The sequence below is a fragment of the Cebidichthys violaceus genome, unplaced genomic scaffold (genome assembly GCF_023349555.1).
Source record: "Cebidichthys violaceus isolate CVI_PGR_0920_01 unplaced genomic scaffold, fCebVio1.0.p SCAF_179, whole genome shotgun sequence".
NCBI lineage: Eukaryota > Metazoa > Chordata > Actinopteri > Perciformes > Stichaeidae > Cebidichthys > Cebidichthys violaceus.
This window is the reverse complement of record NW_027176350.1, coordinates 4301-22819: the sequence shown is the minus strand read 5'-3', so window position 1 is coordinate 22819 and position 18519 is coordinate 4301. Positions and strand designations below refer to the sequence as shown.

At 37.4% G+C, this 18519-nt stretch overlaps 2 protein-coding genes across 2 annotated transcripts; both read left to right on the top strand.

Moving 5' to 3' along the window:
• The first annotated feature begins 504 nt into the window (after nucleotides 1-504).
• LOC137874240 (carcinoembryonic antigen-related cell adhesion molecule 5-like) lies at nucleotides 505-9427 on the top strand. The gene is made up of 14 exons (XM_068712856.1): nucleotides 505-598; nucleotides 1207-1536; nucleotides 2080-2358; nucleotides 2542-2808; nucleotides 2899-3180; nucleotides 3295-3564; nucleotides 3772-4050; nucleotides 4352-4618; nucleotides 4708-4989; nucleotides 8071-8325; nucleotides 8431-8551; nucleotides 8685-8716; nucleotides 8842-8922; nucleotides 9031-9427. Exons 1-14 carry the CDS (start codon nucleotides 553-555, stop codon nucleotides 9033-9035), a joined length of 2796 nt encoding a protein of 931 aa, XP_068568957.1. The 5' UTR covers nucleotides 505-552; the 3' UTR covers nucleotides 9036-9427.
• A 5240-nt stretch (nucleotides 9428-14667) lies between these two features.
• Nucleotides 14668-16640, top strand: LOC137874244 (carcinoembryonic antigen-related cell adhesion molecule 6-like). Its single transcript, XM_068712861.1, has 5 exons — nucleotides 14668-14719; nucleotides 14808-15128; nucleotides 15522-15797; nucleotides 16165-16413; nucleotides 16567-16640. The coding sequence occupies exons 1-5, from the start codon at nucleotides 14668-14670 to the stop codon at nucleotides 16638-16640; spliced, it is 972 nt and encodes a 323-aa protein (XP_068568962.1).
• The last annotated feature ends 1879 nt before the right edge of the window (nucleotides 16641-18519 follow it).

Below are 18519 nucleotides of genomic sequence, written 5' to 3'. Positions count from 1 at the left end.
TAATATAATAATATCAAATAATGAAGCAAAAACACTGACAGTGAGAGTTAAAGCATTACAGGTGACTGAAACAGATGAGATAAACAATATGACCATCTTAAGATAATGTCCAAATATTTTAATTCCTAAAGAAAGCTTCAGATTACGCAGACGGCTTTGCTTTTTCTCCTCCGTTTCATGATAATATGTAAAGTACAGTTCATGTTAAGCACTTTATTTCACTTTTAAAACCTTTTAAAAGTCCTGTCCTGGATTTGATCAGAATGTTGTTGTTGACTTATATGAGTGTACATTAAGTTTGTTTATCAATCTGATTTATAACAAATCACAAGAATAAGAATAACACCCTCCAATGACTTTGCACATAAATTGTATGGGTCTTACTCATTGGCTGTCACTGCTGTCATGGACAGAATGAATTTGGCACCACAAAAGAAATAAAGGCTGTAACGAGTGAAGAGGTCCATTGCCCCTCCCCTCAAACATGCATACTGTACTCACTGCACCTCCTCTGTAAAAACACTTTGTTTGTGCCCGGAGGCTGCAGGAGATATGGAAACACCTGTGATACTGTTAGTCATCTTGGGAGCAATCTCAGGTGAGAAATAAAGACTTGTACAAACACTTTCATATACAACTCCTCCATCACGTCATGATTATTCAAGTTATTTCAATTGAATTTGAAGAGCGGACTCTAAATAATATTGGAACACGGTTGATTGTTATTACTGGTCATAGTTGTATTGGTTATTATAGTTTTACATGTTAAAAGTGATATCAAAGATTCTGTTCAGCTTTACTGTCTTTTACTTTTAATGCAGTGCAGGTCACAGCTGGATCTAAAAGACTACAACATAAAGAGAGAAGTCTATTAATGCACATGTATATGTTTATTTTTATTATTTCAAAATTGGCATGGCATAGGAAAAACTATTCTCTATTGCTTTTTGATATCAATATTTTAGTATTCTCGTGGTCTTGGTTGCATAACATTTTAATGTAAATATGACGCATAAGATTTAAAAAAATCTAAATCCTAACCTTATTTTACATAGTTTTGTTGGCTGGATTTGATTTGATGCATGTTTCTGTTATGTCAAAGAGGCTAGTTTTTAATTTGATTACATTTCCCCCCCCCGTGATCCACAGTGAGTTGTTATACAGTCTCAGTAACCTTTATCCCAATAATGTAACTGTCTTCTCCAGGTTTAAGCCACGGAGCTGGTTTGCTACCAGACAGTCTTATTGCAGCTGTTGGAGGGAAGGTGACATTCACCACAACAGTGACTCCACCAGAAACACCATTCATGTCAGTAAGCTGGAGTTTTACTGACATCCGCGGTACTTCTAATATAATAACCTCATCTAATGAAGACATAACTGGACCAGCGTATGCAGACAGGATCACCTTCTTCAGATCTAATGGATCTCTGGAGTTATGGAATCTGACTGTTAGCGACAGTGGAGAGTACAGCATCCTCATTATACCAAATGGTTCAGCACTGCAGAACGGAAAATGCATACTTGTCATACATGGTATGTCGATGCAACACGGTTGCACATACAGAAAACTAACTTTTTTCAAGATTTTGTTCCTTCAACCATTTTAAAGTAATACTTCAACACACATGCAATGACCACAGAATCAAATATAAAGTCATCATTTCAAAACTGATGAAATGCCAGAAGTCAAAAGAATGTAATTTCTCAACGTCAACGTCTTGTGTTGTGTTCGACTACTCTGAAAAGTCAAATACTAAAAGTTTCCACTGATCAAATCAATATCAAATAATTGGAGTAGCTAAATCTTTCCATAGCTATTCTTTATGACTTTGACCTACACCATATCTTTCCCGCAGCCATTTTCTCATGCAATATTGTTATCAGTTCAATAAAACCTGACTTTGATTGACATACTGGGAGCAAGTGTATACTAGGTCACAACTGTCCATCATGGATGTTTAGAGTCAGGGTTATTTGACATTATGTATTGTTTTTAGTGGTTGTCCTGCTCCAGCAAAAAGGTAGAAAAGCTTTGCCTCCCTTTGTGACTTGTTCTTTGTTTATCTCAACCCACAGCACCAGTCTCTAATGTGGTGGTGACCATCAGCAACACAGACTTGGTGGAGTTCAGCAGCGTCAGTCTGTCCTGCTTCGTCTCCTCTGGATCCTTCCTCTCTTTCCTCTGGCTGAACGGCAGCTCTGAGGTTACAGCCAGCGACAGAGTTCAGCTCACTGATGGAGGCGCCACTCTCACTATAATTAATGTGACGCGCTACGACCAGGGACCATTCAGGTGCAGCGTGTCTAATCCTGTCAGTAATGGCTCCAGTGATCCAGTAAACCTCTCCATCAGCTGTGAGTTACTAAACACAAATGCTCTATTGTCGCATGCTCCTTCAAATGATAATGATTCAGTTCTGCTTTTGACTGGTACAAAACAGTCATGAGCCATGCACACCGCATGCCTCTTTTCTCAAGTTACTAACATTTCTATTGGTGACTCTCTTTTGTTTACTTTCCATGTGTCGCACAATGCAGACGGCCCAGAAAATATTCTTTTGACGTTATCTCCCTCACAAGAATACTATGTGGAAGGGTCAAACGTCATCCTGTCTTGCTCAGCTGCCTCCACACCTCCTGCCCTGTATAAGTGGTTACTGAATGGAGACCTGCTGTCTGATACTGGACCAGAGGTCAATCTGATGAATATTCAGATGAATCAGAGTGGAAACTACAGCTGTGAGGCCTTTAACAGCAAAACTCTGAGATCCCAAACATCTGAGCCATCAGCTGTAACTGTACTGGGTAGGTTGTTCATCGTGCATCTTTGCAGCTAGGAATGCTGTCATTATTTAAACTGTGCAAAAATGCTAATCAACAACTTTTTCCCCACAGCACCAGTAGCCAATATAAAGGTAAATGCCAGCGCCACAGACATTTTGGAGTCCAGCAGCAGCTCCGTCAGCCTCTACTGCTCCTCCTCTGGATCCTCTCCCTCTGTCCTCTGGCTGAACGGCAGCTCTGAGGTAACAACCAGTGACAGAGTTCAGCTCACTGATGGAAACTCCACTCTGACTGTAGCTAACGTGACCCGCTACGACCAGGGACCATTCAGGTGTCATGTGTTCAGTCATTTCAGTAACGGCACCAGTGATCCAGTAAACCTCCTCATCATATGTGAGTGACTAACTGGCACGTTCAGACAAAGCTACTGACATAACTTATCTGTGATGTTCTTTTTGCTCATGTATTTTATTGGTGACCATATCTTCTTGTGTTTTCTTGCCGCAGTCGGCCCAGAAAACATCAATCTGACAACATCTCCTTCACAAGAATACTATGATGAAGGTTCAGACGTCACCCTGACCTGTTCAGCTCTCTCAAGACCTCCAGTCATTATTCAGTGGTTTCTGAATGGAGACCTGCTCACTGATTCTGAACCAGAGCTCAGACTGGTGAACATTCAGATGAGTCAGAGTGGAAACTACAGCTGTCAGGTCTTCAACTACAGAACAATGAGAAATCAAACATCTCAGCCGTCAGTTGTCTCTGTACTAAAGTGTAAGTTGGGGGAAAGGACTTCTTGTAGCTTAGGGTCTAAATAAGTAGGTCAGAAATAATTCCTTAGAGACTGTTTAATTGTGTTGTTTGACATTGGAGTGGTACCCAATTCAATATGCTTAGCTGAACATAACCTTGCTGCAGAAACAGAGTCAGAACTTTTGATCTGTGCCAACATTTCTTTCTTCTTCTTTTTTTTACCCATAGCAAAAATCTCCAATGTTGTAATAACTCCCAACACCACAGATTTGTCAGAGCTCAGCAGCTCTGTCAGTCTGTCCTGCTCCTCCTCTGGATCCTCTCCCTCTTTCCTCTGGCTGAACAGCAGCTCTGAGGTTACAGCCGGCGACAGAGTTCAGCTCACTGATGGAGGCGCCACTCTCACTATAATTAATGTGACCCGCTACGACCAAGGACCGTTCATTTGTCATGTGTTCAATAATTTCAGTAATCACACCAGCGATCCAGTGAAACTCGACATCAGCTGTGAGTACTCTCCGATGTCACAGCATCTGCATGCATACGCCACACAGACCTTTACATAATTATTACAACCGTCATGTCAGGAGTGGGTTTGTCTAAATGACTTATTGTGCTCCTTACTGTTTGATTGGTGCTGTGTTTGCCTGCCACTGAGTAAATGACAGCTGCATTTAGCTTAATGATGCATTTTAGCATTGGAACGACATAATTATCAGTAATGACCCCTTCACACTGAGCCAAGCAAGAAGCAAAATTAACCTTTTCAAGCATTGTTGACTATATCATTTTATATCTTTTTCCCCAGATGGCCCAGAAAATATTAATTTGAAAATATCTCCGTCGCAAGAATACTTTGAGGAAGGATCAAACATCAGCATGATGTGCTCAGCTGACTCCAGACCTCCTGCCCTGTTTCACTGGTTTCTGAATGGAGACCTGCTGTCTGATACTGGACCAGAGCTCAGTCTGATGAACATTCAGATGAATCAGAGTGGAAACTACAGGTGTCAGGCCTTCAACAACAAAACCCTGAGAAATCAAACATCTCAGCCTGCAACTGTCTCTGTACCGAGTGAGTTAGAATAGGTTAAATGGTTCCAACACAATGGCTTTAAGTTTTGAATTCTTAACTGCAAGTCTCTTTTTACCTATTATTTACAGCACCGGTCTCCAATGTGGTGGTGGCTTCAAACAACACAGTCTTGATGGAGTTCAGCAGCTCTGTCAGTCTGTCCTGCTCCGTCTCCTCTGGATCCTTCCTCTCTTTCCTCTGGCTGAACAGCAGCTCTGAGGTTACAGCCAGCGACAGAGTTCAGCTCACTGATGGAGGCGCCACTCTCACTATAATTAATGTGACCCGCTACGACCAGGGACCATTCAGGTGCAGCGTGTCGAATGGTGCCACTATTGAAACCAGCCAACCGGTGAATCTTTTCATCCAGTGTGAGTTTATGACAAAGGGACTTGTGCTACAAACCTACCATGACTTAAGATGACAATTACTCTCAAACTCCATATTAATCCCAGTTGTTTCAGTAGGATTTGCAGACTAAAACCTCAAAAGAAATGTCTACCCTAAACCCTGAGGCTCAGACAACTACATTTACTTCACCTAAATGATCAGCATAAGGGTGCAAAGGCTCCAAATGCCATATGAGAAACAGGACTTTATAAAATTAGGTTACCATGACCAATGTGGTATTGTGTGAGGCTTGTATGTAAAATAAGTGTTAGTTCCTCATTTCTGAATGCAACTATAGCACTTATAATCACATATTATTGAAATATTTTACTTCAGTAGAAGAAACTACACCACAGTGAAGAAACACTCAGTTATATATATATACATATATATATATATATATACATATATATATATATATATATATATATATATATATACATATATATATATATATATATATACATATATATATATATATACATACATATATATATATATATATATATATATATATATATATATATATATATGTATATATATATATATATATACATATATATATATATATATATGTATATATATATATATATATATATATATATATATATATATATATATATGTATATATATATATATATATATGTATATATATATACATATATATATATATATATATACATATATATATATATATACATACATATATATATATATATATACATACATATATATATATATATATATACATATATATATATATATATATATTAAAAAAAAAGTACAAAAGCATCAAATTATTATTAAAAAAACAAGCGCAAAAGTACTCACTATGCAGAATGTCCCATTTCAGAACAATATATATTATATTACTGGATTCAAATTATTGATAGATTTTTTTTTAGCACTTGCAGCTGGTAAAGATGGAGCTAATTTAAATTAATTCTGCTGGTCAGATCAATGTATAATAAAACATCAGGATTTTGATTATATTGTGTATTACTAATCTAAATCTACAAAGTAACTTAAGTTATCAAATATATGTCATGGAGGAAAAAAAAGTCAGCTGTTCATTTGCTCAGAGAAACAGTCCTGTTTCCAGCTGATCCAAGAGAGGGTTTGAAAGTAGTTTTAGCAACACGTAGATGAACATTTCATCCTTCAGCTCATCACAAGCATTAAAAATCACTAAATCACCAACATTTTAACATGAAAAGTAATTAAAGCTGTCAGACAAATATAGTCAAGTAGAAAGTGCAATATTTGCCTCGGAGATGAAGTGGTGTAGAAGTATACAGTTGCATAGAAATGGAAATACACAGGTGAAGTACAAGTAGGCCAATGGATGGATTACTGATCGGGGCTACCAGTCACAGGGGCCCAAAGTGTCAGGGGCCTCGCTGCCCTTCACTTGTAATACATAACTCGAATAGACACAAAATGACAACAGAGTAACATAAAAATCACTACAAAGAGATACCAAGAGACACAAAACAACCGCAAAGAGTCATGAAATAACCTCAAAGACGCCCATGAGTAGGCCTATTCGAAGTACAGTCGCCTACTTGATTAATTACTTGATCCACTACTACATATGGGACATGAGCTGGCACACAATTTAACGATGACACAATACAGACAAAACGTCCTTAATTGACAGCCAACAGTCAATTAAATAGAAATGTGTACTTACCGGTCACAGAAGCTGCGGCTGATGTCGAAGAGAAACACTTTGAATAATCCGGTAACACGTCCTGATATGACTTTAATCGCACAGGCTCCACGCGCATGTAATCCCATTTCCTTCCAATATGGGAACGTGCCAAGTAAAGTTCAGTAGACAGATTATCGTCATTTAATCCACAATGTTGTGACAATTTCTGCATCACAGTCCACTTCCACTCGCTCGTTTTAACGAATCGATCCATAACATACTAACGTGTATTTTAGCTAATTCACCCGAACTAGGCCAAAACAAATCCGTCATGATCTAACGTCTCCCTCTGACACGTGAGCTTTCAGCAATCAATCAAAACCGGGGTCACCGACGGTCTATTAATTCATATCATTATTACAATTATTCATATTTTTAAAGGAATACATCTTGTTGGATTCACTTTCATACAAACCTTCCATTAAAAAAACAATAACAATGTAAGTATATTATCTTATCATATTTTAATGATTTTTTCGGGGGAGCTCGAGCGCCCCCCTACCGCTGCGTCTGCTCCCAGCAACCATATTATCGTAATCGTGTCCAAATCTGTAAAGGTACGCCTAACCATTTTGGAAAGTAATTAAGTCAAATTAATTAAGCACTTTAATTAAGCACTGTACTTAAGTACAATTCTGATGTACTTGTGCCTTACTTTTCTATTTTCTGTTACTTTACTTTACTCCATCACACTTATCAAATGTTGTGCCTTTTACTTTACTGCATGTATTTTATTCCTTCAGTTACTAGTTAGCCTACTTTGCAGATTCAGATTAACAATACAACATTTAATCAACAAATTATTTATTTGTATTATTATAGGTTAAGTAAATACATTATTGATCCCCTGAGGGAAATTCACAAGTTAACAAGCAGTATGTAAAGTAATTCAAATGAGGCCCACCTTTGACAGCTGCAACATTAAAGTGATAAAAACAGGAATACATCAAATTCTAATACAATAATATAATAAATCATTTTCTGAAATGGGCCATTCTGCATAATGAGTACTTTTACTTTTGGTAGGCCTACTTTATTAAGTATGTTTTAATATTTTTGTACTTTTATTTAAGTCAAATTTTGATTGCATGGCTTTTACTTGTAACAGAGTATTTCCTACACTGAAGTATTGCTACTTTTACTTTACTTTATAATTGTGATTCTCAGTTGTTACACATACAGATGTCCCCAGCATATTGTTCAAAGACTCACAACTGTAACAGTGCATCTGATTCTAAAGACTGAAAGACAAATATAAAACGCAGAAAGAAACATCATGGACACATCAGAAGCCTCTACAAGAAGACAGTATCTTCAAACCATCTGACTCTTTGTTTTTTTTCCACAGTTGGACCTGACAACATGGCCATCAAAGCACCTAAAACAGTGCGTGTTGGAGATTTCACAATGCTTTACTGCTCCACGATGTCCGTACCAGCTCCAACGTTCACATGGCTTTACGATGGAAAGCCAACCAGCATGCAGGACTCTGTGTACATTATCCCCTCCATCAGAAGCTTTGACGGTGGGACGTACACCTGCACTGCTGTGAATGCTGCCACAGGGCTGAGTCAAACAGTGAGCCACAAGTTAACTGTTGGAGGTATGTATACAAAAAGTGACAAAGAAACATATACCAATGAGACATGTATTATTCTCTGTGTTTAGGAGAAATGCATTTAGGATATTCTTTGTGTTTTTTTCCCAGATTTTTCAGACTGTGACTGCTCAGTTGCTGCTGGGAGGGCTACAATCATAACTGCTGGATGTCTTCTAATTATTGCAATTGTGTGTGGAACAATTGTTTATTGTATGAGAAGAAGGAATAGGTAAGCATAAACTGTAAGTAAGTACATTTACTTCTAGTCCAAAACATTTCAGGGGAAATGTACCGCAGGAACACAGGACTCTTGTGTAAACACATGACTTACATCTTAACAAGCCCTTATTTTAACTTTTCAGAGTCAACAGCAATTATGCAGCACGTCGAAAAGGTAAGTGTTCACCTGATCTAACGTCTCCTTTCTTATCTTTTAAGACAATGGAAATACTTATTCCTCAATCATAAAAGTGACCTAATGAATCGTGACATTTAACAAACTTCTGCTTTGAACCTCAGAAAAATTAAGTGTGAGGGAGAAACATTCAGACGTGTATAAGATCTCAGGAACAACATCAAATGGCTTGACCTCTTTTGAGGGTGAGTTGAATGTGACTGAATGATATTTATTTTGAAAGAGAGAACATTCACATTTCTTTGAGTCCACATTTCCATATCTCTCTAATCATTTCACTTTTTCTATTGCAGCATAAATAAAATAAGGAAACAAACAAATAAGAAGCCTTCCCAAATTTCCATAACCAACAATCTCAAAGAAAAACAGCAGTGTTATTGTTTTTTGTATTTTTTATTTATTCAACCCAACCATATTCTTCCTCTCAGACTACTCTTCACTGGGCTGAGTTTGATGTTGTCTGCATCTTCATTGCAACTTTTGTGTAACCTGGTTTTACAATAACACCTGATGGTTTTGCGAGAATTTGTTCATAATAGATACTAGCTGTATGCATATGTAATATAATACAAACACTGTAAAGAATTTGAATAATAGTAACCATTGAAACAAAGTAAAGGAATGTGTCTATTATTATACATGACATGTTATGTAAATATATGTGTATATTCAATAAACACTTTATCTGGATCCCAGTGCCTCCTGTATCACTGCCTCTGAATGCAACAGAAAACATCCGGTTTTACCATCATAAATCCACAACAACGTTAAGACAGGCAGCACTGTTCACCTGGTATCTGCTGTAATCTTCTCTGGGTTGAACTACTGGGATTACATCCTTCACTTCTGTGGAACATGACCAATCTCTGCAGATGCAGCCATGCACTACTGTCACTTTAGAGTTGCTGGTAGGCAACTCTCTGTGTATTGGCTTGCTGTTTCCCCTGCTTCCACTCTTTATGCTATGCTAAGCTAAGCGCCTGCTGATTCTAGCTCTATACATAGCGCTCATAGCTGAGTGAGTCGTTATTGATTTCTGACCATGACCAAAAGCTTTTGCAAACCTTAACTAAGCAGTAGTTGCCTAAACTTAAACATTCTTTAACCAAAAAGCTGGCAGATTTTAAATGATATATACAAGCCAATATTACAAAGTGCTTCATATTTTGTAATTAAACAAACATACATACATACATACATACATACATACACACACACATATATACATGTGTTTAAACATGTAAATATGAAGCACTTTGTAACATGAGTTTTGAAAAGTCCTATTTAAATTAAGTTATACTGAAACCATTACCGTACTTATTCTATAATGACATACACTGCACATGCAGTTAGTTCACTGTGCACTACAATTTAATCTTGTCTTTTTGACAATGCTCAGTCTATCAAGTAATAAAATACTTTGAGTTAATCTTTCAAATGTGTGGGTTGGGGATTTGTTTGGCAACCGGTATGAATTATTATATGAGTGTTTATCAATTGGTGAACTGGTGACATGTCCTCTTCTGCCCAGCATAATCTGAGAAAGATCCAGAAAACAAATGACTCCTCAGTTATTGTGGCCTTGAAGATGAAACAATTTTATAATTCAAGTGACACAAAAATATGTATTCAGGGTAATTGAACTCTCTTTTCTTTCATCATCAAAAGTGATGTTATAGTCTCTTCTGTCAAAACAGGCATGTCATATTATAGACAACTGTAGCATTTAGGTATTTTTGATAAATTAAAGGAGAGAGTAATACATATGGTTTGTCTAATTAGTATCTTTCTGACAATATTTGAAATGTTCATTAAAGGTTTATTAACTCCCAGTGCTTTGTATATCATCACACCATGAGTCTTGTTAATTATTATAACTGTACTCTATAGAGCACTGTTTCTAAGTTCATCATTTATGTCTATAATTAATATTTTAGGTCACCGGTTGTGTAAAAATAAATGGACTTTGTTATTTATTACGGACAGCATGAAGTTATGCATTTGACCTTACAGATGTGCACATGTGTATCGAGCCGGTCAGGTCCAGCGCAAAGGAATTTATGGAGCCCTCTTCAATAGCTGCTCTCACCTGTTGTGAGGTCAAATCTTATCTTTATTATCATTATATTATTACTATTACAAACATAAATCATTAATCTATAAGGTACGGGCAGATCAGGACAAGAACAAAAGAATGTCACATGTTTGTCAGGCTAATGGATCTCAGTCAACTTATTGTTTTATTGCTTTTGAAAAACAGTCTCTATGAAATGTAATTTTTGTATTGAGACACACCTGGATACAGCCAGGGACATTGGATAATTTAAGTGAAAACACAAAAAAAAATATTTTTATCTCTTCAGAGCTCATGTTCAGAGGGGCTGGAAGCACAACACACAAACACGTTGCATGTTTTGTGGCAAGATTGAAGAAGGCACAATGAGGATGCAGTCATTCATTGCACAATCCAGGGGCTAATACTGTATGTAAACTCTGCAGTAACCTAGATTAACCCTATATGGTGGCTTTGTGTGATCTCATAGGAGCAGGAGGCACATCACAGAGCACAGAAATATCTACTAATGGTTTCATTGCAGCATTCATTTTTGCATTTCGGCACCATTGAGTTTGCATCCACCTTTCTATTTGATTTTACCTTTATACCAAATTATAAAACATGCAAATAGCAGATATGAAACAACAAAGAATTTGTCTCACGTCAAAAGAAAAAACAATAAAATAATCTAACTCAGAGAGTTCCATCTCTCTGACTGCAAGAGAAAGCAGAAGTGGACAAACACACACAGTGTTACTCTACAGGTTCCTACTTCAGTCACTGATTATTGGATACAATGACGTCCTCATTCAAGAGTAGTACTAGTAGTAGTACTAGTAGTAGAAGTATTTAACATTTTGAAATGAAATGACCTGATCGATTAGCTTTCTTATTCTATTGCTTAATTAAGTGATAGAATTTGAAAAGGTCCCGACACTAAAGTCTATACAGAGCATCACTGACACTTCTATTCAAGCTAGTGGCATAATAATGTGTTTTGTGGTTTGGTGGCCGTCAGTCAGGCGACATACAGTAATTATGTAAATATTGAGGATTATCTGACAAGCAAAACAGTGGCTTTTCTCTTCTGTTAAATATTAACCCATTTAAAAAGATAAGACCTGGCAGTAGCTGCACTCTGTAGAGGTCAGAGGTCAAAGGTCAACCCGGTTGAAAGATCTAAAAAGTAATGACTTTTTAAATAGCTTTTTATCTTTTATCAAAATACAACTCAGACTCGGTCCTGAAAATGTTTTTTTTTCTTGTTCAGGAATCACGAAGTTGAACTTCTTCCTTCACCAAACAGGACGACTAAAATCAAAAACTTTCTTTTTGTGTTGAGCCTCATTTATCTTTGGATATGAATAAAGGACACTGTCTGTGTTTCTGGGACATTTGGTGATTTTTACAGTATTTGAAATAATGTGTGTGTAGTCGATCAATCTGTTTATTTCATAGGCTTAACTTTTTTAACCATTGAAAGAAACAGATTAAAATGTGGAGTTTAAATAATCAAAAACGAGCCCTAGTAAATTTATTGCAAAACAAAAATATATTATATAATAAAATATTTTGTAGGGCTGCCCCCGCTTACGCGATTAGTTGACTAATCAGTCGTTGTGGTATCTTCTACTGAGATTTCTTTAGTTGATTAGTCATTCAGTTATGCGTTTTCATGCTGGATGACTTATTTCCAAGAAACTTATGAGCATATCTCTTGTAAACACCAAATTTCAAATGTGGCTTTTGCATAATTCTTTGTGGAGGATTAAAACTAAATCAGTTTAATAGACCTGTCGAATAAATCAACTAATCGAATGAGTGTTAGTGGATTTAAAATGTCTTTGTTCGACCACCTGATACTTCAAAAATATGTGAAGGCATTTTGTCATTTTCTCAACCAAAAATGGTATGGGAAATACATTTTTTTTAAATTTTGCTTATCTTTTACAATAAAACATGGCACTATTTACTCAGAAATTGGAGCCACACAGCACAATGGAATATATCAGTTTCATCATGACAGTCCATCTTATGTGGAAGTTATAAAATTGTAAGGAATGCATTATTTCAGCAGAACTGTATTGCTTTCAAAAACAGAACACTGGCTCCATTGACGTGGTTATTGTATTGAACAAAAGGGGTTTGGTTATGAATGTAAACTGTGTCCGTCTGTTAAACTGTGGTCTTCTGTTTATATTACAGTAAACTTCACAGACTTGGAAAATGGCCAAGGGATCCATTCAGAGCTCATAAAAACTTAGAGATGTAGCGTGACTACATATGTTAAGAATGCATTTTGTATCACATAAAACTTTGGTTTCTGTATTAAACTATAGCTGTGAAATACAGCAATACATACAATAAGAAATGAGTTCAGTTAATAATTTGTCCGTGAAGAGTAATTGCTTTTATTTTTTTTAGACATTGAGAACCATTTCTCCCGTAGAAGGACAAGTTCTCTTGTCAATCCGTCATAAGCCACACTAACTCCATCGCTCCCAGTGTGACAGCAGAGGTTGAGTGACATTATATTTACACTTTGAGTGCCACTTACAAAAGCACGTTGTTATTGAAAGGCCACAGTGACGCGTTCTGACATTTCACCTCCCGTGCTGTACATTCACAGGTCAGGAGTTATAGACACATGTGACACATTTTGAATGCCTCATTGTTTCAGCTGTTTCAGTGTCTCAGTATTTGGACCGCCACTTATCAGACTGGGATTTATTCTGGATAGAGGTTTGTAAAAACAGCAATAATAAACAAAACCGTATATAGAGACACTGAATGAAATATCTCCCTTTTTAATAAATTCAAAATTCAGTGTATCTGCAAACATTGAACCAAGAGACGTGTTTGTGAAGCTGTCTGAAGGAGGTTAAGTGTCTCCTGGACGTCTTTGATCCTCCTCCTCGAGGAATGCTACGCCTCACTGCTGCTCCTCAAACACCATCCTGTAAGAGACCCAAAAGCACTCACTGAAGAGCTCATAAAACTGATGCACAACAGGCCTCCACCACCATGACTCAGACCTCTGATACACATTGTCAAATGACTAGTCATTATTCATTCGAGTAACTTTACTGAAATTGGTTGAATTTTGAAAATCTACCAACACAAAAACAATATATCCACAAAGTATGAAGATGGTTTTTAATATAAATATATTCTTGTTTGAACAACTTCAGAATGTCAATGAATTGGTCTAAATGCAGACTCTGTATTTACAAATATACCTGAGCATAACCAGTCTGTTACGACTAGTTTCATTTACTTCACAACTGGTTTGAATTCGATCATTAGGATATTAATTGTGCATTTGGACATTTCATTGAGGGCCTTCTTTAAAAAAAAGCTTTTTTTATTAAACTGCTAACTGCTTTCAGATTAACTGGAATTATAAGAATTGTTTTATTGATGAGGATAAAATCAGCAGAAAATCAAATTTAAGATTTTTATTTCAGTGGCTTACTAGTTTATTAGAAGATTACGTTCCTTCATACTTTGTGTTGAAATTACAGTAAAAGGGTGCAAACCTGTTTATGGAAAGCACTGATTACCAAGACCATGTCAAGGTTTCTCTAAACACTGCTGACCTGTATTTGTCTGGTCAATGGACATTTCTACATAAAAACTAATTATTCTATCAACCCGAGTCGTTCAGTAACTTCTGACTGAGCTCATACCCACAGGCGTTTTGGTGTGTTTACACAGTGCTATCGTTAACAGCGTTTGTGCTTTTTATTACTGAGTGGGGGGCTGGAGTTGGTCCTGTGCCGTCGCTGTGGGACGATAAAAGAGCAGGGGCACCTGTGACTCTCCATGTCTTAGATTTCGAAGAGGACTGTGAGACAACGTTACATTAGTCTTCATGGACATCAAGATGCTCAGGACTGCTGTTTGTTTGGCGCTTGCTTTATCAGGTAAATTAAATCCCGATGATGTTTTGATGGGTTTGTGTCATGATTGTTTGATTTGTTGTATTAAAAAAAAAATAATAATAATAATTAGGTTTGTGTGTAGGTGAGGGTATCTTACCCCCGGGGCCTCTGAGCGGAGCTGTGGCGGGCAAAGTGAAGTTCACCACTACCCTCACACCTCCTGAGAGTCCGTTCCTCTCAGTCAGCTGGAGCTTCAAAGGGGCGAACATCATCACCTCCACCAGCACCAACATCACTGAGCCTGGACACGCCAACAGGATCTCATTAGACCGAGCCACGGGGGCCCTGGAGCTCAGGAACCTGGTGCTGGAGGACAGCGGGGAGTACACCGTCACCATCATACCAGACAGAGGGCTGCAGAAACAGGGAATGACCACACTGAATGTGTATGGTGGGTTTAATGTTGTAAAGTTTACAATATTTGAGAGAAATGTCTGTCACTTGAAAACAATTCTAAAATGAGTGCCATCTTCAAAAGGACATTGATTGATGTATCATTCATATAATTTTAATCCATATCTCTTGATGCTGCCAGACCTGTGGTGGACACTGCTGGAATATTCAATCCAATACAGCAATCCTGCGAAGACACGTTCACAAACAATGTGTGGCGTGAAATGCATTGTAGCTTCTCTCAAGACTAATGTGAAAAATAGCAATTAGAAAAAAAAAAAAATACAAATTAATAATAAAATAAAAGAATCAAAGACCAGTACAGTTTAAGACATTCCTTCACTCATTCATCCATTTACTCATTGTATTGACACTCTTTATGTTCCGCCAGCGCTGATAACTGGAGCCATCATCCGCAGCCCCGCAGCCGTCTTGATAGAAGACAAAAGCTCCACCAACCTCAGCTGCGAGGCCTCCGGCTCCATCAGCACCAGAGTGTGGACGAAGGACAATCAGCCGCTCCACGCGAGTGGCAGCGTCACCATCTCCATGGACAACAAGACGGTGTTCCTGCATCCTGTTCACAGCTCCAACCACGGCACCTACCAGTGTCGAGTCAGCAACCCAGTCAGCACCATGACTGTGGCCCATGATCTCACTGTCAACTGTGAGTCCTGCTCACTCAACACTTCTAGTAACTATTTATTAGGAAAACAAAAAGAAAAGACAACTGTATGCTTTTGTTAAAATCTTTGAAAATTTGCTTTTAATTCTTTGCTATTAAAAGGTATGAACTTTATAGCTGCAATAAACATAGTAGTATACAGTTTATACTAAAAGAATAGTCTAATGATAACGGACAAAAAACATTTTTTTTCTTTCAACACTAAGTACATGTTCCTGATTACACACTTTTACTGATGTAACATTGTAAATGAAGGACTTTACTTGTAAGGGGGTATTTGGCCAGTGTGGTATTAGTACTTTTACTTATGTAAAGGACCTTCATACTTATATTTCTCTTCTCTGTGCAGTTGGACCACATAACATATCGATTACTGGTCCGTCAGCAGCGGCACCTGGCCAGAGAGTCACACTGGAGTGCACAGCAGACTCCGTCCCACCAGCAAACTTCAGCTGGATGTTGAACGGCAATGACACGCATGTAAATGACTCCATGTACATCATAGAGAGGTTGGAGGCAGAAAGCATCGGGAATTACACCTGCACCGCAACAAATATGGTGACCATGATGGAAAACTCCACGGTTCTGAATCTGAGAGGTGAGAAATTTATTTTTCCAATAGAGTCAGGAAAGTGGATTCATTTAGTTGTCAGTAACGTATGCATTTTTGCTTAAATGTCAAGGCTGTTTTGACAGTGTTTTGCTGGCGTTTCCAAGTGGTGATGATTGTTGTCTTTTTTACTTCATAAAGCATCCTGCAGTGCTCCCTGCTGGTCGTTTTTATTGCTGCTCATCAGCGCACTGATTCCGAGAGGGTTAATGTAAGAGGAGGTAGCAGGTGAGATTAATCTAAAAAAAAGATTTTGTTTATTTATTTATTTATTTTGCAGGGACAATGCACACCAATCAACAGTCAAACTGTAATCCGTTTTATCCATTTGCTCTTTCTCACCGTCGTTCTAATTTACATTGTTGTTGTTTTTTCCTCAGTTTCTTCTTTCCCTGATGCAATTTTCCTCATGACCAAGGACCCTGATCAAAATTAATAAAAAATGTGCTGCACATTAAATGTTTATTTGACTCAAGAGACATTAATGTTACAGCTTGTCATTTGTGAGACAAAGAGGAAACTCTCACATTGGAAAAACAACTATCCCGTGTGTCTTCATTAAACAGACTTTGGGAGATGTACAAGTACAAATAAACGCCTGTGCCCTCATTTGACTTCCAAAGAATAGCACCAGATGCATTTTACCCAAGTAGCTCATACTGCAGATATTATCACCAGTTCAAAACCAAATGACACAGAGCTTTAGGGTGAAAAGAAAAGAAAAAGAAAGTTATTCATTCACCGGAGATGTGAAAGGCTTGTGGAGTTATTTGGGAAGAAGCTGATCACCTTGATAAGCCAGAACATGAGGAATACTTGGATTTTAGTTTTTTTTTGTGCCAAATATTATTCCTGTTTACAACGTGAAATAAATCTTAACATTTGAATTTAAAAAAAAAATTAAAACCTGTTAAGGAATTAGGCAACATTTTATTTACATTTTACATCCATTCTTTCAGGTCCTGTGAAGCTGTGAGATGAAGTGTCACATTGACCACCAGCGGTTGAAAACGTTTTTAGATCCTTTACTCAACCCTTCAGATTTCAGTCTGGTTAGATAATTTATATTTGAGTGAAAACGATGGAATTGTGCTTTAAGTGTAGTGTCTTTTGAAAAATGAGCTTCAAGTTTTCTGAATTGTGACACGGTTTGTGACATATTTTGTGTATAAAACATAGAAAAACACGAGTACCAGTTTGTGATCCTGCGAATATATAAATATTGCAATACTTTCACCAGTGGGTCATAGGCTCAGTCACCATTGTGTGCGATAAATAGTGACTTTACAGATATTTATTTAAAAAGGAAAATCTTCAAGATTGACACTTTAAGTAAAAGGTAGTAATACTTCAATGCCAAAATACTTCACAGCAAGTAAAGGTCCTGCATCCAAAATTGTCCTGAGGTAAAAAAAAAAAAAAAAATACATAAGTATTATTGCCAAAATGTACCAAAAAGTAATATATTTGTGAGTTATGTCTCTTGGAGACGCAAAGCTGTATTTGCTGTAATTCTAGCTATTGACACTGTACCAACACATTCACAATGTTAATGCACCACAGTCTCCAATATGGAAACATACTGTGTGCTTTGACTTTGAGGAATGCAACTCGGGCTGCAGAGCTGTGCCTGTTGCAGTTGTTATTCCTGTCTCGCCTCGAAAGACCAGTAATTTACATGCAGACAACAAGCTGAGTTCCACCAACTGAAACAGGCAAAGCTTTGCATCCCTGACCTCGATTACTCTTGAACACCTGGGGCTAATTTATCCAGGGACTCTGATTGGTGGAGATAATTATACATCAATTTTCTGAGATGCAGCTCCTACCAGGAGGCTTGACACGAGGTCACTGGTGAGCAGCTATACAAGTAATGCAGTGTTCTGCTTTATGCTCTTTTGTTTCCTCACACTGTTATCATTCAGCATCTCAACTAAAACTAGCAAGCAAAGCAAAACAAACTGAGTACATGGGGTGAAATATGCACAAAGTACGCAGAATTAAAGGACATTAGACATTACATAACATTATCAGTCAGTTAAATAAAATGAGCACGTTCAAACAACAGTTCTCAAACAGAATGAGAGAAGATGT

Bases quoted from the DNA above. Each gene is read 5' to 3' on its own strand.
- LOC137874244 (XM_068712861.1), top strand. From the start codon at position 14,668: ATGGACATCAAGATGCTCAGGACTGCTGTTTGTTTGGCGCTTGCTTTA. The intron at 14,720-14,807 runs GTAAATTAAATC...AATAATAATTAG, and splicing joins TTTGGCGCTTGCTTTATCAG to GTTTGTGTGTAGGTGAGGGT. The intron at 15,129-15,521 runs GTGGGTTTAATG...ATGTTCCGCCAG, and splicing joins GACCACACTGAATGTGTATG to CGCTGATAACTGGAGCCATC.
- LOC137874240 (XM_068712856.1), top strand. From the start codon at position 553: ATGGAAACACCTGTGATACTGTTAGTCATCTTGGGAGCAATCTCAG. The intron at 3,181-3,294 runs GTGAGTGACTAA...TTCTTGCCGCAG, and splicing joins AGTAAACCTCCTCATCATAT to TCGGCCCAGAAAACATCAAT. The intron at 8,717-8,841 runs GTAAGTGTTCAC...TTTGAACCTCAG, and splicing joins TTATGCAGCACGTCGAAAAG to AAAAATTAAGTGTGAGGGAG.